Consider the following 25,033-nt stretch of genomic DNA (forward strand, 5'->3'; position numbering starts at 1 on the left):
TGTCAGTGATGCTCCCAGTGCAGGACCTTGGCCTGCCCAAGGCCCCAGTTCTTTATGCCCTAAAGGAAGGAAACCGGTAACGGTGAATCCTTCCCTTCACCACCATAGACATTTGTTGTTCTTCCTGCACCTGTAATCTGTATTATATTTACCCACTTCTCACTGTGGTCTGGAATCTTAAAAGGAGTTGACCCACACACTTATGTGCTATGTTGCCTTCAGGGAGTTTCCTGCAAATACCTCCTGTACTTGCTTGCTGGCCTGAAGAAGGCAGCTCATCACTTTCACTCCTCCTTGCTATTTCCAGTCCCGTTACTGACACATATTTTACATCTGAAGATGTGCTTCTGAAGCCCGTAGCTGCTCCTCGAAGTAGAGAAGCTGATCTACTTCAAAGCAATCGCTTGCTCTAGACACCAGTTTCTCCAGGCATCTCCTGATCTCCTCCTCACTGGTATTCTGCTGTCTTGCATGCTTGAGGTAGCTGTACACAGCCTCAAATACCTCTGCTCCCAGCTTCCCAATGGCAGATCTGGGGACACATGAAGGTTAGGTCAAAGTTAATTCACATCATATATTAATTCAAGCAATAACTAGTACTGATACTTAAATGTAGCTAACTTTGATTAAAGTGATATAATGATGCACTTTATTTGCCTGACAGTACAAGGAACTCACATTTCCTGGGGAATTTCTTTATGATTGTTTTTTATACAAAGAACCCAGGAGTAAAAGTCTGGCCATATAGTAAACTCATGGCAAGTACGGCCATCATTGTTGTTACAAACCAAGGTCCCTTTTTCATGCTGAATCTCATAGAGTAAGCCCAGTACCTACACATCTACTACTGCTCCTGTATTTCATCCAAACCAAAAGGAGCATACCCACTCAGCCATGCACCAGTGGCATTTTGTGCAAACACGTTTCGGGACTCGTTACTTTATTTTAGCTTCTGTCAAATAACAAGGAAACCATTGTACAAGATCAGCATGAGCTAACTGACACTTTTTCCTTTTCCCACAGCACTCTCCTTTTATCAGAAGACAGATCTGTAATTCAGCAGCAAAGAATACACTCACAGGATCCCAGTGTTGATTTATATAGAAGATCCATTTGCATACTGCAAGACAACAAACAGAATTTTTTCTAAAGGCGAGCATCACTGGGGCTGTTCAGCCTTGAAAAAAGAAGGCTAAGAGGGGATCTTATTAATGTTTATAAATATCTCAAGTGGGGGAATCAGCCAGCCTCTTCTCAGTGGTCTGTGGGGACAGGACAAGGGGCAACGGCCACAAGTTGGAGCACAGGAAGTTCCGCACCAACATGCGGAAGAACTTTTACACAGTGAGGGTGACAGAGGCCTGGGACAGGCTGCCCAGGGAGGTGGTAGAGTCTCCTTCTCTGGAAATATTCAAGACCTGTCTTGACACATCCCTGTGTGATCTGTCCTAAGGAACTGCTTTGGCAGGGGGGTTGGACCTGATGACCTTGAGGTCCCTTCCAACCCCTATGATTCTGTGATCTTTAAATTCATGTGTCACAAGCCACGGGTAACAAGTTTTTCCACTCAGTGACAGCTTCATAATACTTTGATGAAAATATTGGAGTAATTGTCCTTCAGTGTATCAAAAGCTATCTGCCTGCACTGCATATATCCACCACAGGAATCGTGTTTCTTTCTTTTATATACCATGGTAGTTGAGATTTGATTGTCTTTTACTTCAGACTTGCACATTTTAGGAGTGATGATGCCCTTCACTTACGCAGAAGCTGAAGTAATTGGGATCACCCTGAGGAAACGTCTTCAATTTGCTTTAACAAATGGCTTATTTTGGTCAAAGTTGTGGTAAGCAGCCTTTCCTCCTACTAGCATTTTGCTAGGATTTAAAAGTACTTGGGGTTTTGTTTGCTTCATGGTGGTGCTTTACAATTTTGCTTTCATGGTTTTTTTTTGTTGGCTTCTTTTCTTTCCTCCCAGAAAATCCATTTTGGTATGAAGATCTCTTCAATAAACCTCCTCAGCATATCTCAACAAGGTTTCTCTGCCAAATTATTCTTACATACCAAAATGAACTAATGATATCAGAGAATCTAACATATTTCTGAAGCATATACATGCTGTGTCTCTAGCACATTAACACATCTGATGCCTCAACACTTTGCTTGGTGGTAATTGCTTCAAACAAGGATGGCCCTTTCTGAGCCATACAGGAGTAGAGACAGAGATGAGACACATATCCCGGTGCCAGCATCAAGGCTCAGCCCTCTCCTATTCTGCACATGGCTTCAAAGGGAGCATGCACAAGACTTCCCAAAAGCAGTTTAAACAATCAAACCTGCACACTGCCCCCTAAAACCGCCACACTCATGCTAATGAAACACAACTGCAGTAAGAGACTTCTGAAAACCCGTGTTGATATATATAGTATGACCTACTGCTGGTAAAAATGGACCATACATCTAATACGGTATTTTTGCCTGAGGGATATCATAGATGACTGCCCTGATCTCACAAGAAGGAAACACTTCTCCTCCCATTCTGCCTGCTCTCAGCTTTTCTGCAGCTCCCTCATGCGCAGCTGTGATTCCCCCTTTGGCTACACATTACCCATCCTGACATATTTGGAGCTTGGGGCAGAGAAAGCCAAGACCCAGGATCAGAAGCAACTGGGCTGACAGTCTCTGCAGGTCAAGACCTGGCTCAATCCTGCTTCCTATAACTAGAAACTGCCCTTTTTCCCTACCAGTGGTACTGTCGTGGTTTCACCCCAGCTGAGAGCCGAGATCCACACAGCTGCCTGTTCCTTAAAGGGAAAGAGCAGGGGAAGTGGGAAGGGGGGGGGGCGGTGAGAGGCAAGGGAAGGGAAAAGGAAGGGGCAAATAACCCCAAACCCAAGAAACTAAGAGGCCCGTGGGTTGGGATAAGGATAGTTTACTAAGATAACAGAAAGATACAATATAACAATGCTAACAGGACTTTAGAGCAAAAATATATGAAGCTGTTGATACACAATGCAGTTTCTCACCAAACCCACAACTCAGGTTGTGCCACCCAGAGCCGTCCCGGAACCCGACCGTTCCTCAAAAACCATGCATCCCAGAGCTGCCCCTGCTCTTCCTCCCATCAGCCCCCCGATATCCTGGGCAGGACATAATTGGCATGGAATACTCTCTTTGATCAGTTGGGTCACCTGTCCTGGCTTCGCCCCTCCTTTCTCATGAATAGAGAAATATGAAGAGCTGAGAAAGTCCTTGACTGTCTGACAGCAACTAAAACCATCAGGGTGTTATCAGCAATGCTTCCATTTTAACTCTCAAACACAGCATTCCACCCGCTGCTACAAATGAAGTTAACTCCATCCTGACCAAAACCAGGACAGGTACTATTAAGGGAAAATTGAAAACTGTTGGAAGTAATTAATTCTCAGACACTGGAAACCTAGGTATTAAATTAGCACAGAAAGCTATACAGGAGAGAATAGAAAAGGGATTTGTTTGGCAAAATAACACACACTTACTCACAAAGCTTCCTAAGAAACATCACAGTATTTCTCTTCAACCCTTAAAAAAAACCACTATATGAGAAGCTATTTTGAAATGACTGCTACTTCATCAATGCCTCTACTGACTCCTCTCCCCCTGTTAGACAAGTATGCTTAATTTTTTGGCACTCCTCTCCATTTAAAGATGAAAAATCAAGCAAACGTGTACCTCAGGACTATTGCTCCTGCTAATACACGTTGACCTGCAGACTCGAATCTTTTCGGTTAAGCTCGGCAGAGCATTGAAATCAGCTCATCCATGTAATAGCTGATACAATAGAATTAGGGAGAAAATGTTCCTAGGTTGAAAATTAAGGGGTAGGTAACAAAAATTATAACCTGCTTTTACACAAGACGACATCAGGCTCTGTTTGGACTTGAGAGCTGCATTAATGCCAGTCTCCTACCACATGACCCATTTTCTGTCACAGAAACAGAAGTGTGGGATCTAAGGCAGTAAATGTCAATTAGACATTACTGAGCAAATCTATCATCCTGACAGAGGGAGGGGGGAAGTGGATTCCTGAAAATCAAGCTTTGCCCATTATGGCCCTGATCCTGTGCTAGAGGATATTTTTCCATCCATGTGAAATCTGACAGAGCCACAATTACAGATTTTACAGGGTCTTTGTGTTTATAGTTACTTCTGTTTCACATGAACACCTGCATTTACAGCCCTGAAATGGTTAAAAGCCTCACCCCCAAATGTGCTGTGTGAGTTTCCATTTGGCCACGCTTTCCGATTTACTGGCATTTACTCTTTTTGTGCTATTTTTCACTTACTTACAAATTCACTATTTTCCCCTAGAAATGAACTGTCCATCCCTTTCTCAGTCAAGACTACACAAAGGGGATACCTGCCAGCTGGGATTTCATTTCTCCAACAAGCTTAGTCGGACAGAACCCCATCCCAGACAGCTCTAAATTGGTTTTCAGTATGCTGATACCAAAGTCCCTACCAAGCAATGGTCTAACCCAGGGTGATAACACACTAACATATTTAAATGTGGTATCTCAGCTTGTTCTTTTGTTTCACTGGGCTTAGACATACCGAGGGATCCCTTGCTGGTGTTTGGGCGCAGTGTTTCCTAACTTTTACACATCGTATTCATGAAATGAAATTTACAGCATTGTGATTGAATTCTGTTCCCCCTGCACAATGGATACACCCAAAAGAGGCATCCACCCAACACAACAGCCAACAACAACTGGAGAAAGGCATATACTAAATCTCACTGCCTTTAGTGAAGCTGGGAATCACCACCCAGGGTCATTCAATTCAACATGACCACATAGGTACTTGGTTGTCCCCTTTTACTCTAGAGTCAGTGGTTACAGCATTCACCCAGTGAGCTGGAAACCTAGAGGCAGAAGGAGATTCAAACCCATGTCTCCCAGTGCAGGACCAATATCACCAGTCAGATTAGGGGATGAAGGGCCCTCCTTCACCTTCATTCTGATTTGTATGAAAACGGATGTATCAGGCCAGAAGAGAATGAGCTGTAACAGAGGATAACTGAATAGACTGAGGACTAAGGACAGCACTGGAGGTATGTGCAAATGTTATTTGCATGGAAGATTCTCTGGATAAAATAATATGAGCAGTCCCTGGAGCCCTTCAGTCCTTGGGATTGAAATCCAGGTTACCAAGTATAAGCGAATCCACCCAGAGAGGATGCTTTCTCACTGCAAACTGCCAGAGGTCCAACAGCAAGACCAACCTCCTTCCAGTCCCAATGCTCCAGGCAGAGGAGGCACAGGGCTGTGGACTTCCATAGACTAGAGGTATGCTGTGACCACCAACCTACTGGCTCGACACTGCCAGCCCCCACAGTGTAATCCATGGAAGCTATGTTTTGAAATAAAATGCCTCATGCTGCCAGCATTTGAGCAACATGCAATCCATGCCTAGAGAAAAACAGCCAGAATAAGCCCTAGGAGCCAGAGAGGTAGACAGATATCTGATTTGTGGATAAAGATGGGGTTTGGGCATGAGATAGCAACTTGGTTCTATCAAGGGTAGAACCTTCTAAGCATGTGAGAAACAGTGTGAATATCAGCAAAATCAGAGGCACTTACTGCTTTGACTCGGTGCCAGCAATAGAGGGGAGCTAAACAGGAGCCTTGAGAACTGCAATTTTATACTCAGGATGTCTAAAAACATTCCAAGGCATTTAGTGGATCCGAGCCCAAATGAATTTATCAGGCTATCTGGTGATTTGCAGTTGATTTCCTATGCCTCAGTGCAAAATTACTAAAATTTGACAATATAACAATGTTGTGTTCTCAACAGGCTGAGGAAGTTGTAAATCTTTCCCTGGGTGATCAAGACATTTTCTATTATCCTGCTGGTCTTTGTTTTGACTATTCTGTTACTAGCTTCATATTAACATTTCCTTTCTGCTCTGGAGATCAATTACAATACACCTACCTTTACGCAGCACTGACAAAAGCCACAAAACAAAAATTAGTCCCCATGGAGTCCAGCAGGTTTACTTAGGATTCCCATCAATACATCCAACTTTGATTCATCCCTGGACATTCTACTTCTCAGCATTGACTTATTAACCTTCTATTTCTCTTTAAAACAGAGTATAACCATGCCACTTTGCAGCTAACTAGTAGTAGCATGAATCTTGGTGAAAAAGACTGTTAACGTTTATCTCCTGAAATGACTCTGCAAAAGAATCAGGAAATTACATATCTTTGATCTCATACAAAATACTGCTTTCTAACTGTACCACAAAAATCTTACACTATCTGCTACAGCATCTCACGCTTCAGTAAACAAGCGGGTTTATCTCTGTTACAACACAAAAGGTCCCTTTCCAGTCAAGTTATCTGCCTGTCATTCAGCATGTTGGCATTACTGGCTATGACTGATTAAAACTTCTCTGGAACCTGAAAGAAACTGCTCTGGGTTCAAAACTCCATTTGCAGCAAAGCTTGCATGTTGTTCTATAAAGACCCTTTGAGACCTGCTAGGAAAAGTGCATTATAAGTTCCCTGCTTTATTTTTTAGGAACTTAATTCTAAAGGTAGGGACACCTACCTTTCTAGTTCTGACAGCCACTCAATCTTGGGAATGTGAAAAGTATGGAAAAGTCTATGAAAAAGGGATTAGAAGAAAAAAAAAAAAGGAAATGTAAAAAGTTAATGTATAAAAAATAGTAAAAGAAAATCTGAATTGTTAATATTAGCCCCTACCTTCACCTTCAAGCCTCAGTGGACTTTGACATCCCTCATATTACTGCTGAATGAAAATTTCTTCACTTGAAGACACAAAGATAATTTTCATAATTCATCCTTAATTACTTCATAATTTCTGAATTAAAGCACCTTAATGTGATTGCAAACAAAACTCTCTGATGTCCTACTTCAAAGACTGACAAAATCTAAAGCATATTTAGGACATGTTTTCCCATGAGCTAAGCAGGATCTTATTATTAAAATCTGTAGACACACATCTGAAGAAACATCAACAATAACATTCTCCATGCATGTCATTTTCTGGGATAAATAAATTTGTAAAATAGTAATTGAAGCTGACATCTGCTGTTGGAAGAAGCACGAATTAGAATTTAGTGCTGCTAGTTGAATTCTAGCTACTACTAAATTAAAATATACTTGGTCATAAAAGGAAAATGTTTCTCAGTTTTTCGTTCAGGGAAGAAAAAAAGACAACAAAACATGGTAATTTAAACCAAATGTGAATATTGCAATTTTACAGCATTCCTCTATTAAATTTACTACACATACTAAAAAAAAAAAAAAAAAAAAAAAAAAAGAGAGAGAGAGGAAACAAGTTTGCTTATATATGGCTATTCTTCAGGAGGTAAAACAGGCAAAAATAACACCATTTAGTGCCCATGAAGAATAATCTGAAACACATTTCCCTGGGCTGCAGTCTTTTCATACACACTCTAAGATTTCCTAGCCTCAGTAAAATTATTTTAAACAAGACCCTGTTTTTAACAGTGTTATGGCATACAAAGAAAGGTTAGGTCATTGAAAAGCCATCCTTTTAGCTCATTCAGCATCACTGATCAAGATCAAGCAAAAATTTGAGGCACATTTAACACATAGCTGATGCCTTCTACTTTGTTTATCAATGCATTTGCTGTAGACAGCACGATATACTGCTGCTTCTTCAATATGGGCATGCCAGGGTGCAGTAGTTATCTCTGAAAAGTCAATAAATATTTCTCATAAGAGTTTAAGAGTAGGAATATAACTGCAATCTCTTTTGTTCAGCTGTATGATAATTCGGTGTTAATGTTGATTCCTTTTTACAGGGCTTGAATTTTGGGGGTTTTCTCCTGCTTTACTGTCTCACATCAAAATAACAGTTGTAAAACTAGCAATTTGCCCATCAGAGAAATGAAAAGATACAGATGCATGCATTCTCATGTAACAACCATAAATATTACTACATCTATTTTTACTCAATCCAAGCATCGTCTTTGGCCACCTTGTTTAATTATGTGTCGTGGTTTAAGCCCAGCCAACACCACCACACAGCTGCTCACTTATTCCCCCCATAGTGGGATAGGGGAGAGAATTGGAAGACTAAACATGAGAAAACTCATGGGTTGAGATAAAGAGAGTTTAACGGGTAAAGCAAAAGCCACACATACAATCACAGCAAACCAAGGAATTCATTCCCCACTTAGCATGGTCGAGGAAAGCAGGGCTCCATCACATGTAACAGGGATTTGGGAAGCCAAATGCCATAGCTCTGAATATCCCACCCCATCCTTCTTCCCCCAGTGTTATCTGCTGAGCATGACATCATATGTTATGGAATATCCCTTTGATCAGTTGGGGTCAGCTGTGTTCCCTCTGAACTTCTTGTGCACCACCAGCCTCCTAGCTGGTGGGGTGGTGTGAGAAGTAGAAGAGGCCTTGGCTCTGCATAAGCACTGATCAGCAGCAATGAAAACATCAGTCCATTACCAACACTGTTTCCAGCTATTCAGGCATTAAAAAAAGCAGGCAGAGGCTTAGGCCATTTATCTTTTCCCAAAAAAAGTAAACATTTAATACATCAGTACTTTTCAGAATAGGACTCTGGTCATTCCTCTGTCTCAAATTATCTTGGAAAATTAAATAATTGTACATCTAAATGCCTGAAAATACGCCATATAAAAGACTAAACAGATTTATATCAATATTAATTATAAAAATTATATAATGATAAAATATTAGTATTATAGTATACTATTATTATATGTTAATAAAATAACTGTCATAATATACTATCTTAATAATTTGCTTCAGCTAGTAGATTCCCAAAAATAAAACCCAAGCTCGCTCTAAAACATGAGCCAGAAAAATTGCCATTCAGCTATAGTGCATTTTTCCAATACTCAGCTCCTTAAATTTTCCTGCATAAAAATATTAATGGAGATACATGTCTGATGTGTTACCTTAAAGCTAAGAGCAAGGTTAGGCCCTACAAGTACTGGTGTCCTCTGGGTTAGCCACTACCTTTGTCCAATATCTGACTAAAGTAAACATAGTGCACGTACTACCATGAACCTAGTGCAGTCGATTTGGTATCTCCACAATCTGAAGACCAACGTCTCATGAAAACAAGCTGCTCAGCAGGAAGGTTCACTGCAGGAGACAGACCTATGACAGAGCCACTCCTGATGCTGCTGCAGCCTCAGAATTGGTGGCTGCTCCCACTGGAGTGATGGCAAACGTGGTGTTCTGGGTCTGCTAACTTCTCCTTCGTGCAAGAGAGTTTTCATGTTGCCCAGTCTCTGGTGTTCTACCCCATGGGCTATATTTTATGATACCAACTCTGCATTGCTCACTTTCTTCCACATGGGGAATATGAGAGGTACACCTTAATGACTTATGTATACAAAAGAAATTAATCACTAGATGATGACTGAGAAAAGGCATGGTGAAGGAAAGAAGGAAAAGGACAGATGTGTGTTACAGACAAGCACAGTGTTAGAGCAGGGAGCAGATGAAAACAGGAGCGATGCACAAATCAGGAAACATCAGCAGCCCTGGCAAGGGTTTGGTGAATGCCCTTAGCATGTTCCCTACCTGTATTCCTCCTAAATGCCTCTTTCCTCCCAAGGCGTCAAACCTCCCAAGGTCACAACGCTGCATCTAGTATACATGTCTAATCAAGATTCTCCAAGTGGTTCTATATTGAAAATAGACTATATAATTAATGCCACATGAAAGGTTTCTCACATTTGCAAACCATTGACAAAATCAAGGCACTAGAGAATGGAACAGCTCTATTTATGTATTATGTATGCACAGCACGAGAAACTAGGGAAACCAGGCTTTTTGTGGAAAACAAAAACATGTATTAGTCAAATTCTCCTAATGTTTTGAGTGATACTGGCTACTTGATGTTTTAAAATGAGTCTACACTTACAACTTTACGTATTTTGTTACTGGATAAAAACTAGTGCTAAAGCAATTATGACATTACTGTCCACTGTAAAAGCAATTCTTAAAAATTCAGGATTACAGAACAGCTCGTGGATCTATGAAACACAGTTCAGTAGAGAAAGTGAAAGAGTCTGAGCTTTTTAAAAATAGCTAAGTAAATTCACAAAATCTTATACGCTAAGGGTTGGACCTGAGGTTTAAGTAACATGTAAAATGAGCACCAGGATGAGCACCCCAAGAAAATATTTCAAAGTTTAATTGTGCCCTTTTGTATGTTAGCTAACAGATACACTCACTGTACCTACTAGGTTTGATCTTTTTATTCATTCAAAGTGCTAAGTAACACTGCTAAGAACTGCTGAAATGATGACATTGGCAGGTGACGTGCTCTTCCCATCCCTAGATGCAGGCTAGAGAGGAGCAGAACTAAGTGTCTCCATGATTTGCAAGAAATACAAGTACAGGTAAAAGCAAGGTGAATGATCATCCTGCCTAATTTTATATACTTACTTTATCAGCCAACACTTTTGGCACTAGGAAGAAACAATCAGAATTCTTACTGGTAAATTCAGAATAGGAGCCTAAAACAGATACTCTGACCTATCCTGTGTCTTTCCACAAAGAGACCCCAGAGACGTTCATAGACACCTAGGGAAGGTGGTTAGAATTGGACTGTGTCGTGGGCTGCTACTCTGTTCAATGCCTAAACCAGGCAGTTGAATATTTGCATAACATTAGGCATCTATTGCCTTTCTGAAGACAATGGACTACTTGTGTTTAACGTGTACCTGCTGAAGACCTTTGCTGAACTGGGTCCTTAATCTTTGGCACATTTACTAGGACAAGAAACAAAGCAACTAAACATCAGTATTTGTGGCCAGTTTTACACCAAGACACAGCAAATAACCTAGCACAGATTTATTTTAGGCTACATAGCTAGGGGCTTCATACCAGAGGGTATTTCAGAGAAACCAAAGTATATTCTGTACTACAGACTGGTTGAAAACCCAAGAACATTTGGATTACTGATTTAGGATTTTAATACATTAATTCCACTTTCCATAGTCACCAGGCTGGGGCAATACATACACACTATCCTCAAAAGCAAACAAAAAATCAATTGGTAAAACATACTGTTGTCACCAACAACTTTTCAGTAGCAGCTGTTCAATTCCTACATTGCTTGGAGCTGGCAGGGCAACACACCAAGATCTATATAATCAGTACACCCCCATCTACCAACTGAATTATGGATTGCTTGCAACTTTTGCTGAGCTCAGGTATATTGGAGTTTGTTGCAAAGGAGGGGCTAAAGCTGAACCACCACTAAATTTGAAAGCAAACAGCTGTAAAAGTCCAGGCACATGGAATGAACTTCTCTTGTTTGTTTTAAAGATGTCATAATTTCCAACTCAAACGTAGAGAACTTCTGTCCTGTTACAGTAGGAAGACAGATTCAACCTGCAAGTGTGAAACCTGAGCTTGCTTATTTCAGTTGCCATTACTTTCTGTGTGACTCTGCATGCATTAGGTAGAAAAGAAGCCACTTGTAATGGACCATTTCTGGAGAAAACTGGATCTTGCCAAGTATTTTGGCTTATTTCTTGGATGGAAGCTATGCAGGGTCTGAATTAACACACACTTTCACGTCTCTCCCCATGTACAGCTCTGATCTTGAAGATGTGATTTGATGCATCTGGATACCAGGGATCACACTGTTCCTAATGTAAGGATGAAATACTATGTGCATGTGATCTGAAAGACAACCAGGGTAGCACTCTAGAGGAGTCCTGAAGATTAGGATCTCACCAGAAATTGAGCAGTAGCTATCAAACTATCATCAGGAAGATACTCACAGGATAACCATCTCCAGGATGCCTCAGTCCTTTTGGAAGTGAGTGGAATTTTGCCTCTTTGGGTGCTCTGAGATTTTGCCTACTTTTCCCTTCCTGGGTAGCCGTCCAAACTACATAGCAGAAGGCAGAGGGTCAAGACAACAAGAGAGGCAGCCAGGTCTTGCTGTGGAAAGGGGAAAAGCATAGACAGCAGGAAGGAGGTGAATGAAGACCCACAGAAAATGCCTGGGGAAGTAGAATGTCAGCTCCAGCTTTAGCCTTGAGGGGAGACTACCACATCTGCTGCAGAAGACTCCTACACTGGCGCAGTAGCAACTGCCTCGCTCACCTTCATTTCTTCTTAGGCAGGAAGAGGCCAGGATTTACCCATTCCCACTTTCCCTCTCAGTTGTTGCACTGGGACACTAACAGCTCACAAACCAGAAACATTCACATACTTCTACCTGACAGGAGCCAAGAACCAAGTTTCCCAGCTCGGTCACGTACAGGCGGGTTGAATTCTCCTAGAGTTCCTGGTGAGTTTTACTATAGTGTCAACTTCACTTGTTTCTAAACCAGACAGAAAAACCAAAATACTTCAGACCTTCAAATCTGGATCCAGAAAGTAAGTATACAATTATAGTGAAATAGATTAACAGTAAAAGAAAGAGAAACTCATGGGTTAAGATGTTTGATGTGTTTCCATAGTGAGTTTATTTGCCTTAAACAATCGAGAGATGGAGACTGACCTTTAAACATGAGGTTTGAGAAAGACTGTGACAAGGAGGATGGATATGTAAGTAATATTTTGGCTTAGCCCATGACAAGCAAAAACCTATAGTTATGCTCTAAGATGTCCTGGAATCACCAGACAGAAACTATTACCAGAAAATGGAATGTTGAACAGAACAACTGTGGTCTGTGTAAGAGGAAATTTCATGCTCGAAAACATTCCAGGATCAATACTCTCAAGAATAACATCCTCCACTCATCTTCAAAAACGAGTCATAGCTCAGACAGTGTCAATAAACTTCCTTACCAAGCATGCCTTTTGTCTGTGAGAAGACAATTTATTCCTCATGCATGTTTACATAATGACACCTTCAACATGACAGTCAATGGCAATTAGAAGGTCAATGAGAATTTTTTTAATGGAAGTCTAAAAGCCCAATTAACTTTTCTATATTTGTTGCTTTTGTCTTTACCCAAAGCTGCCCTCAGTGATGTCAGTTACAAAATGAGTTTCAGAAGGCTCAGAGCTGGCCTTTAGGAAGGTTAAACCAGCATCTAATAAAACACTAAATTAAATAACTAGTTTCTTTACCACAGTAATTCAAAAATGTGCAGAAATAAATGTACAAAAAGTCTTCTCTATGCATTTTTAGGACTGCTTATATTAAAAATTATCCAGCACTTATTCAATGACTTCAATATGACCTTTCTTTCTGAATTTTTAAGATAAACGATACATTTGATGCCAATGTCACAAGCACAAGCATATATGCATACTGCTCATGAGTCTAAAGCAACAGTGTTATAAGCATTCACGGGAACAGAATAAAAATATCACCAAAAGCCTTTTCTCCATGACTTCTGAAAGACGGCTTTACTTGCACTCAGCAGGTGATGATGAAGTCTTTTGCCTGATCATCGTATGCTGCTGTGTGTAAGACTTCAGGGACTGGCTAAGAGGTGCTTACTGCTGTGCTGAAGGATTTTAATTTACTTAAAATTTGGGGCATAAAAGCCTTTTCCTTTTACTGACATATACTTCATTGAATTCTGAACTGCATATTAAAGTTCATGGCTATTAAAATGACTCACTGAATATATTCATGGACACCTCCACAAAGGAGCACAAAACACTCTGTACAAGATTTTTTCTTCATTTCCTATGTTTCTATTTCTCTTTATATTTTTGGGAAAGAGAGCAGAAGTTATGCATTCTATTCCATAGCCATTCCATCATTCAAAAACTAGTCTTACTCTGTAAAAAACAAATCCTGATTTTTATAAAGCCAAGAAATTAATTTTGAGTAGAGTGCTGAAGACACTGCAAGAGGAAGCCTCCACTCACTGGACATCTGGAATACAAATACTTGATACCATAGGGACATGTAATAGTAACTATAGCAAACTGCACTGAAACTCCTAATAAGGCTTGTTCTTTTCCACAAATTTTTGTTACACTCTTGTCTTATTTCTTGCCTTTGATTTTCCACTTTAGATCATGAAACCCTGCACAGACTTGAGATGTCAAGCATACATCAAAAGACTTTCCACCAAGCTCCTGTCCTTTTTCTAGGCCCCTCACTGTGGTCTAACTGTGACTGAGGTGGTCAAAACCTTGGAAAGAAGGGCCTCAGAATAAGGTAGAGTAAGCTGAAAAGAAGTGGAAAAACTTTTTCAGCTATAGCTCTGAACAAGTCGGGTCCACCTCTCTTACTGTAAACTACCCAGTACCACGGATGGCAACCACCACCGTGAGAATTAAATGATGGTGGCCATGAGAAGAAACAGATTCTCCTGTTTGCTGCATCTTTCAGAATTCCTCAGGCTAAAATCCCAATATAAGGAATTTAAGGATTTGCCTAAGTTACCCACTGTTAGCATGCAAGGCTGGGAAGGAACATAATGAGAAAAAGCTGAGCTTACCTTTGAGTGAGCTCATTCAAGAAACAGAGACTTCTTATCAACACTGCAGAAAATCCCAGTATTGAAATGCTTAGCACTGAAGTAGAATTTTCCGTGGAGAGAATGAACTCCACTTGAAAGGTAAAGTTAAATCACTGCTGCTAGAAACTTTATAATGGATATTTATACCAAGTATAACAAACTAGAAATTGTTGTCACTGGAGTATGTGATTTTATCATGACTTTTACTGACAGGACAGCAATTCAAAATGCTGGAATAGAGTGTAATGGGAATTGGAAACAAGATGCTAGGCAAAATATTCAGAGACTGTAATGAAGGAAGTTGGTGGCTGAAATAAATGCTAACAGGCTGTCTACAGGTTAAGCCCTGAGTGTTGGGGTTTTTAAGACAAAGGATTCCTACCTGCCATATTCAAGAACATCGTGGCTTCCTTCTACATCCCTGTAAGGACTTTTACCACAACTTCCCTCTTATGGATATAGGTATAGAGCCCTGCATAAGAATACAGTAGAATCTACCTGAATTGGTATACTGACAAACAGCAAGTCTCTGTCAAAGAGCACATTCAGTGTAGCACACTGCAATGACTCAAGCAATGAGCACATTGCAACTGGTCAAGTGACTGTCCTGCTGCAGTTGTTTGCACGTCCGTATCAGTCATGTGTCAATTAAAAATGGCTAAAAGGCCTTTTTGCTGCTAGACTCCGTGCTGCTTTATGTGAATCTACCACCAGCATCTGAAAATGGCACCAATCCCAAACCTTCCTACTTCTGCTTCTATGGTGACTTGCCACCTACACAGATCCCACTGCACTTCCACATGGTCTCCACTGCTCTTCTTTCTTGATTCCTCATAAGAATTTCAGCTAGTTGGTTTCTTTAAACCCCCCCCCCCCCAATTCTCTCTTTGATTAGAACCTGTCAGCTGAAAGACCCCACTGTAACCTTGTGACTTGTTGAGTAACACTGAAGAACACAAGTTTAAATTATATTAGTCTTGCCTAAGCAGCACTGCTCTGTGGATGAAGTACAACATGAGAAGTTTGCTGAGGCAGAAGCAGAGCAGCCGAGGCTTGAGGCACCATTCTGCAGCTACATGCACTTCCTTCTCAACACAGAAAACTCCCCAGCTGTGCTCTGTGTGCAGATGGGCCACATGTGAGACGCTGCAAGGATCTCACACTTGTGTGTGCTGGGTATTACGCTCACTCATTTCCTTAACACCTTAGTTTACAATAACTTAACATATTCATTCACTTTTACATATTCAGAAAACACAAAGGTCACAGTATGTTTAAGAGAAAGGGCAATAACCCAACTAAATATTTTGATAGACTTCTTTAAAGTAGCTATTATAGTGCACAAAAGGAGATCTGTACCTTTATTTACAACCATCACCCTCAAAACAGCCCCTTCCCCCTTAATTTGTTCTCTTAACGAATGTAAATTGAAATTCGTTCATGGGTATGGTCGGCTGGAAGTTCTCAAGATGCTGGCTGGGCCAATCTTTTGGCCTACAAACCCAGCTGACTGTTCTCATTCAGGAATTGAATGACTAGGGAAGTGTTCCAAAACCAGAAGTCTAATGAATTAAATGTGAATTACAGCAGTTAATCAGGCTTTTAATTAGCACATGGCTAGTTTATAAACTATTCTGAAATGTGACATTTCCAATGGATCGTATAAGAGCACTTCCACATGTTTCAGCCTTTAGCCACCCTTACATGCTTTTACTATCAGTCAACAAACCGTGAGAGCCATGAAACAGCACTGAAAAAAACAGAATCTGAAAGAAGCAATTTAATCATACCTCAGCCCTAAATACAGTGACCACGAAGTTCAGAGTTAAGGTTTATCCTGTAAGCATGAGGTGAAGGCTGTAAGATTAGTAGGCCTTTTGACTAAGCAACCTCACTTTGCAACTAGTTGGCACAACGTGACATGGGGGTTTTTATAAGCACTTTCCATGAAAACGGAATGGAAAGCAATCAGAGTGGCAGGCTGAGACCCACTGTCTGGTTGCACAATGAAGTCTAAGTCATGAAGTGAGGCCCTAGGAGCTGCTGCACCTTGAAATATCATAACTATCAGGAGTAAACCTGATTGGTATTCCCCTTGAACACGTTACGTTTGGCACTGGAGTTTGTTTAAAACAGTGATTACGTTCATTTCCTCTAGGGGATTCACTTAAATAACTGCTAGCATTTGTATTCTGATAACATCCATGATATTGTTGGCTCTGTCCACCCACACAAGAGAAAACTGCCCTTTTTTAAAGAGTTTTTAATCTGAGAACAGTTGAATGTTGCAACACTGCAAAGAAAATTTGAGTTCAGATAAAAGACATAGCATTATGATTATCAGATCAGTACCTAATTTAGGGTGCAATAAATCTTGGAAGACCAGAAATTACTGAATCAAGATGAAAGCTCAAGATACATTAACCATTACATTCTAGAAAGAAGCACAGGTCTTTGTCTTTCTTTTGTTAAGACTGAAATTTCTATTAATAAAGATGGGGTTTCAATAATGCTGAAAGCAATTAGACAATGAGTTTCAAAGGGAGCTGCACATGTAAATTCCTCTACCTCATCTCAAAATCCCAGCCAACTGCAGCAACCATGTTTGGTTTAAACTGTCATATCATCATGGGAAACAAATTCATTAGTCTTTCATTCTGAGCAAGAATAAGTGTGAGTGAGGGAGCAAACAGGGAGGGAACATGGATATCAGCAGGTGATTTATGGGCACGTGCTGAGCTAATACAGAAAACAGAGTTCAAAACAACACTGACAGTAGTGAAGGCAAACTAGATCCTGGAAGGGTGACAGTGCAGATTATGAATAAACATTGAGAAGACATTCAACCTTCATTCTCTGTGGAGGCAAGTAAGCATCCAATCTGTAAAGAATACCATCCACTACTTTTTGCTGAAGGGATTTTTTGGGGTGGGGAAAAGCCACATGGTTTTCTTTGCTGTGTTCTGCAGTTTTCCAAATCCATCCTCTTGTCTGAGTATCGGTAACAAATAAATATGCTACTTACTCCCTCATGCGTTCCAGTTTGGTCTCAGCCATAGTGCTGTTGAGAGCTCTGAATCCCTGGGGCACCCCTGGAGACACTCCGGTGACAGTCCCCGAGCCTACAAATCAATGCACAGACACATAACCTTATTCACCTTCATCCCCTGAGCTCTATTGCAGAGCCAAGGGCAGTCAGAAGGAAGACTATTCCTGCTTCTCACAAGGTAGTGCCACATTAATTAAAGATGAATTAGATTATTAAATGCACATTAAGGGCAACTCCTTTCTAAGGGACAAGTAGATTTATAGCTTAAAGGCACCAGAATTGTAACAACAATCTCCCTTCTGTGTAGCATACAGGGAATTACATTACAACAGAAAGGACAGTCACTTGAGGAAGTGCTGGGACAGATAAATATTCAACAAAATGAAATTTGCTTAGACAATATGTATTTTCCTTCATTGTTTCTAAATTTATTTATAGGAGTGAGAGCCTTCTTCCTAACAGGCAAGTCTCTCCTTCAGCTCAATTATTACTGTATTTAATTATGACATCGTTTTCCCTTCAGACTAAGGTACTCTTTTTATGTATGTATTTATATATATTAAAAGCTCATACCAATATATGTAAATATATATATACACATGCATACATATGTATGAAATATACATCTACACACACACACTCTCTGTTTGCAGGCCTTGTGGCTATTGCAGTATTTCAGGACCACTGCGCTATGCATCCACAGGAATGCAGAAGTGCTGAATCACAGAGGACTGTCAGGATAGTCAGCCCAAATATCCTGTAATTTCATGTTGCTATTCCATCACTCAAGTCCCTGCTTAACCTAAGGAATTTATTTATTTATTGACGTGTTTGGTCCCATTGGAAGACAACCCAGAGCCTCACTATGGCTGGTGGCTAAAATTTCTCCTCGAATTTCCTGACAAAACTTCTCTCTTGGCCAGCTGATACCCATTTTTCCCACGTGCCAGTCCTTTTCTTTGGCTTACTCAGCTCTCCTCCTCCCTTTTGCATACTCCTTTCATTTCTTAGTAATTGGAAACAGGGATCCTATTTCGGCTTCCAGTTTGCTAAACTAAACAAAGCAGCTACTTTAGTTTCTTCTTGCAAAATATTTGGCATTAGGATTTCACTTGCCAGAAGAGAAGAATATGTGTCGTGGTGAAACTGGATCCTGCTTAAATGTGTGGGCTGTGGCACACAGGACAAGTTTTGAACAAACACGGGAGGGCTCTGCATAGGATGTGAACAATCCAAGAGCCACACAATACTTTAACACAGTGACTTCTCTCAATGAACACATACTCCCCTCCTTGCAGGGGTTTTCAGTGTGGACTCAGCTGGGGTTTAACTTGGATTGTGTTAACATGGATCACATACAGCCAGTGGGAGCATGCAGCTGCCTTCCTGCTATGAGCAGTACAGAAACCCCAGAGAGCACTGAATGCTTCTCTGGAATGAGTAATCATGGCTTTCCCAAGAGTTAAACTCCTATCCTTATCACATAAGGCTGCATATTGAGATAAAAACTTCCTACGTTGAGGGATCCTACTAAATTGCTTACAGTAAGTACCTGGTGAATTCAGAGCTTTGCTGGATTCAGAAGACAGGAAGCAGGCATGGAGAGACATCACAGAAGAAACAGATTCTTGAATCTGCTATCTGGCTATGAACAAATTATTTGACTTTTAAAAATATTTTCCTAATTTTTGTTTACAGCTAATGGCTAACAGTTGACTGGTGCCTAAGTATTACAACTGAGGTAGAGCTAACAGTTTAAAAGATGAAAAATGACAAGTTCAGTTCTTACTAGTGACCAAGAACTTCACCCACTGATGCAAAAAACCATTTCATGATCACTTGCATAACACCACACATGCATATCCATACATTTTAACATGGGGTCTGTAAGCATTCAATTGCTTTAGCAGCATGGGAAATTGCTGTTGTCATCAGGGCAGCCCTGAGGAAACCCTAAGTGCTGTGAAAAGCAATGCTCATGACTTATGTGGTGGCACGCTCCTCCCCTCTTAGAATTAAGGTCCAGATGTGAGGCTTTGGGGCTTCAAAAGTTAAAAAATTGATGCTCCCAAGCACCAGTGGTCTAAGGAAAATATAATCTTTGCATTCTCTTAAGAAACAAGTACATTTAGCCACAGGCCCAAGCTAAATTCTGGTATTACTACTATTACAGCGTATGTCACTCTAGTAAGAGCTCAGCATAGTCTCTGCTTAGTTCAATCTATTTATTACTACAATATTCCCTTCTCCTCAGACATTTCATTATTAAAGACATCCTTCTTGTTTGGTTTTTTTTTCCCTGGGATTCCAAGCTAAATAATTTGTACTTTGTCTGTTCCCCACATTGGCAGTTGGCCAAGCTAAACTTATTCTCTACATGTAAACCAATATCTATCTTTTTGCTCCATTTAACATGTTTTTCTGGGTACTATATGGCAGCTGCAAGGACTACAGATTGAGGTTTGCTGCAAAGGTGCGGTTAGTCATTAAAAATGAGTTCTCAGTGAACACTGCTAAGAGCTTTCCATGTTGTTGCTGCAAAAATTTTTCCTGGGGTGATTCATACCCCACACCAACTCCTCTATCAGAGGTATTTTCTTAGAAGCAGTTACCTGAAAGATAATATATTTTGCACCCAGCTTTGAGCAGTTTGCCTACCTGTACATCAACACAGAACAAGGAACAATGCTTCTTCACAAAGTGGCTAGGTGACTAGTTGCATTTTTATGCAATATATCATCCCCAATTCGGTAAACAAAATCAAATGAAACAAGAGGAGGGCTGACTTTTCAAAACCAAGTCTTTCAGCTTTCTAAATGCATTTCAAATACTCTCACAGCATCTAGCCCAGTACTGCAGAGAACGACACATGGCAAAAGATCTTTGCCCTCTCAGTTCACGGAGCACCAGTTTGAGGTTCCCACTGCATCCTTCCTCCTCAAATCCTCTGGCTGACAGGTACTTCCATTTATGATTATCTGGTGAGAATTTTCGTACATTATGGCCCAAAGCCATTCTTACCAACAGTTCTGCTAACAACTGAATAATTGGTGATAGACACCTACTGCATATCTCTTGGTAAGCCATTATATGTTGTGAAGTTACCTCCACTGAATCGTAGACATCTGTTTGGATTTTGGATTCCTTCCTTCAGCTTTAACTGCTACATATGACATCCTAAAATGCCTTTTTCTACAAGATTAAAAAGCTCCTTAAAATCAGATGCATTTTCCAGAGTTTATAAAAAAATACAGGCTATCCAACTGCCTCTAACGTTCTCCTCTTCTAAGCTAATCCGATTTAGTAAAGTGCAAAATCAGTTTTTAAACTTCCCTTAATTTTACAGTTCTTTTCTCTGATTTCTCCATTTTTTCAAACTTTATCAGCATGGTCTATCTTGCTTCAAATACACTCCACAGGGAGCTCTATAGCCAACCCAAAATGAGCCTGGTACAACACTGAAGCACTGGGTATTCCCAGTGACTCTGTGGGAATACCCTGTGGAAAAACTCAGTTACTTCAAAAGTCCTTTTACCCTTCCACACTGAGGTTTATACTAAAAGACCTCCACCTCAGGAAAAAACAATGTATATTTATTATACCATCTTTACCAGCACTTGCTACATAAAAAAAAGTTCTAGTTTTATTCTACTCAAATATTCTCCAACATATCTACTTGAAATGGCAGTTTCAACATACCTTCAATAATGCAGGATGCTACAAGAAACTCTGGCCAGCCCGAATTTCTGCACCTGCCCTATTATTGGCCAGGAAATCCATGCTGTTTTCAGGAATAGCCATTAAAATGATGTTGTTGCTCTGTAGCCCAGTAATAGGGTGTTGGCACTGCTAGTACCAGGTTACACGCTTGGGCATGAGTTTGCAAGGCTTCAGGCTTTGTCCGAGCTCATCTTGATCTGCCAGGAGCTTTTATTTAATTGCTTAAGCTGTAACAGCAGCTCTTCTAACGACAAGGTAGTTGTGGCTATTTTCTTTGCACCTAGTTTTCTATCATACAACATGCATTGTTACATGGATTGTAGTATTCTGTGTAGAAAGGCATATTTATAACTAAATCCAGTTAACATAGAGAAATACAGGCCTGGTGGTACAGCAGCACCTGCTTTGAGTAACAGGGATAAAGAGGTGTAAAAGACTTTAGTCATGGGATGGCAAGGGCTGATACTGGCACTCCCATGGCTGTGACCAACGTGCTACTTATCAGTTAAAGAAATGGAGATCCGAAAGTGGATATAATTAGCTGCAGGGTGAACAAAAAGAACAACTATTTAACCTATGTAAAATTCACTGTATACAGAAAATTTTGACGCAACGTGAATTTGCAACACAGTGAAGAAAAAGCAAGGTATAAATTAATGTTAGCATAAAAATGTGAACTCAAATGCAGCTCTGTAGCTTGATATCAAAACAACTTAAGACAGTAAATGTTTAAACTTCCTCAGTGACACAGAGCACACAAAAATAAAAGGACCACAGCAGATTTCTCTCCTATTATCATCATATGTATTTGTTGGGAACAGATCATACAAACCTAATTACTAACCCAGCTCAGAGAAATGCTTTAAGTTACAGCACAGACTGGTCAAGAGATTCTTTAATGATTAAAACAACTTTTAAAAGGCACTGTTCTTAATACTGAAAGAAAAAGGAGTGTGATAGCCTTTAACACCAAGAATTTCTAAAAATACTACTGTTTGTCTTTGGCTAATACTCTGGGTTATTCCCAGAACCCCTCAAGACAATTCCTCTCTTTCATTAAAAGAACAAAATATTGAACTATAGAGCTAAATTTTGTCCCTAATTCCACTTCTGCAAACTCACTGGAGACAATGATGCTGCAAATGCATTAATCAGTACAGAATTTGAAGACCCTGCGATCTTCATTAGTCTGAAGACAAACTGGATGTGCATGTTCCTTCTTTTAGTCCTAAGGATGTCCCTGACAATGAACATGGAGGTGACCAGACATGATTCAGTGGTTACAAGACTATTATGGTCAGAGCTTTGATTATTTCCTTTCATCCTTTTTCTTCTTTAAGTTTATCTTCACATCAGTCCATGCTCACCAGCAGGGGTGAATGAGAACACAGCACTGGAGGAATCTCTACAAGGAGGATTCCCCTACATTCTTGTGTCAAGAGTCATAAAATAACGCTGAGTCAGGTTTATCCTGACTGAGTGTAAATTAGGCAGCTATGCAAGACTGCTTGCCAGGGGAGCCTTTGGGAACTCAGCTGGGCTTTCATACAACTCACACTCAGGCTGCTGCTGGAACAGTTCAACCCAGTGGCCTTCAAGGACAGTGGCTATGCCGGTCTCAATAAATAGTCTTCTTTCACTTAAGTTGTTGGTATAGCTTTTAAACGTAGAACATGAGAAACCAGGCTTTCAAACTAAGTTTATAGAGAGAACATGCAGGAGATTCTAAGATTAAATTGCAAACCTAAATTCTCAGTGATTTTTCTGCACCTGTAATGAGATCCTGTAAAATAAAATCTTACCTAAACCTGGATAAACTTTTTTAAGAAAATTTTTAAAATTGTAATTATTCTCTTTTTGTTGCAAGTACTAAAGACTATAAAACATCTTACATATCCTTAAATATTTTCCTCTGGAGAAAAGATGGCAGAGGCCAAGTTTTTATTAGCTTTTGTTATAACATTCCACACTTCTGACCATCATGGTTTATGGCTCTATTATTTTCAACTTAAGTGTGTATGCCTTTTCTTTTGACATATTTATACTCCCCTGCAGTAGATTAAGGAAGAAATTTTCAAGATCATGCTTTCTGAGTTATTTTGTTACAAAATGGAAATAATTGGACTGTGATGAATACACACTGCTACTAGCTGCTTCTATTACATTTAAAGAAGAGATACCATCTCACCCAATGAGCTGTTATCCAGGACACTCTCCAAATACTTGACCATTGCCTCAATATCACTGTCCTGTTGATAAATTAAATAAGAAATAGCATTAGTGTAAGCACAAACATAAATAGTTATATACCAGAGGTATGATCCCACAAGCATAAAGGATATCACTTACACTTACACCAACGAGTGTCAACACCAAACTAAAAAGAGCCTACATCACTCAGGACTTTTTCTAAGTTTTCTTCTCCTGAAATACCAGGCTTGGGAATGATGTTACATACAAATAATTATTTATGTCAGATTCCTTGCAGAACACAAGTGTGGAGAACAACTGTGCCTGGAGCTTAAAGAAGATATGCTAACTGAGGGTGGTGTGCAATCTCTGAAAATACACCAGCATTTTATTGTCACTTAGTCCTGGAATACCTAAAACAATATTACGTACTTCTTAACTATGCCAAAACCTCCTATACTTATGATAGCTGGCCAAAGCAAATTAATACTAACATTTCATGTAATTGCATCTACTTACATATCTAGAAACTACTAATTGAAGTGTTCTGTTACCAGACAGTTGATGAAGAGTTTTGCCATGATACCTTTCATGTGAAATGCTGTGTGTGTGCCTAGATGAAATTTAGAGATCTAACCATTAAGTAATGATTGTGCTCCAGGAAGAACACCACAATTTTATTAAAGTCCAAGAGAAACTCAGACTCTGAGTTTCTGGAAGCTGCTTCCCTATCATGTTTGACACCATGCCATTGACTATTTAAGCCATTTCTTGACTATTGTAAACTGAAAGACAAAGTCTTGACCTCGCTGAAGAATCTGCCAAAAATCCGTATTTAGGATTTAGCAGTCCAAGAGGATTTTAGCTGGTTCATTTAATGTACTTATTTATTAACATATTTCTTTAATAGTTCTCATTTTTGGAGAGCAAGCAAAGCCACAGGCAAGGGACTCTGCAATATATTTGGATATTTCACATTCAGAATGAACAAACCCCTCTCCAGCAGCAACAGGCAACATCAAAGAGCGTGTTAGGAATCCAGTGGAGGATTTTTTGGGTGACAGCACACAGACCACCCACAGCTGCTGGAGCGATGATAATTTATGCCAGTTGATTATCTGGTTTGACAATCTCAGAAGCAACCTGGAACTCGAAAATAGGAAGCTAATGTGCCACATTAGTAGACTTTGTCATAACGAAGTGGGTGAATTTGTTATTATTGTCACTAAAAGAAAACACAAAGAACAAGGTGATAAACTGCAGTAAAAACCATCCATGAGCATCTCAGCTAAAGCAAAGCCAATGAAAGCTTCACTAAGCCCTAACTTTTAAAGGGGAAACCTCTCCTAAGCTCTGTATTTTAAAATTTTTTTAGGAAGTTCCTCATCCACTTTCATGTTTTCCTTCTAATTAGAAGCCAGTGTTCCAAGGGTAAAAAAATATGGAGAAGAGCCATTGGCTTGAAGAGGTAGAGGTCTGGAAAAGTAATTGGCAAATTGCTTCTTGAAATCTGGCAATCTGCATTTCTGCTCCAAAAGAGAGGGACAAAGGACACTAAACTCCAATGTTACAGCCAAGATCAGAGGTCCAGACAGGCT

The 25,033-nt window shown here is 40.0% G+C and overlaps 1 protein-coding gene across 1 annotated transcript in view; it reads right to left on the bottom strand.

Moving 5' to 3' along the window:
- Positions 1–327: 327 nt before the first annotated feature.
- The window catches only part of NEK11 (NIMA related kinase 11), a gene marked incomplete at both ends in the record, with an annotated part of 91,914 nt that continues 67,208 nt past the window's right edge, over positions 328–25,033 (bottom strand). The window contains 3 exons of the mRNA XM_084260660.1: positions 328–532; positions 17,502–17,598; positions 23,434–23,494. Coding sequence (XP_084116786.1) covers positions 328–532; positions 17,502–17,598; positions 23,434–23,494 — 363 coding nt within the window. The remainder of the gene's footprint in view (positions 533–17,501; positions 17,599–23,433; positions 23,495–25,033) is intronic.

Source organism: Gallinula chloropus (genome assembly GCF_964237585.1).
Source record: "Gallinula chloropus genome assembly, chromosome: 2".
Lineage (NCBI taxonomy): Eukaryota > Metazoa > Chordata > Aves > Gruiformes > Rallidae > Gallinula > Gallinula chloropus.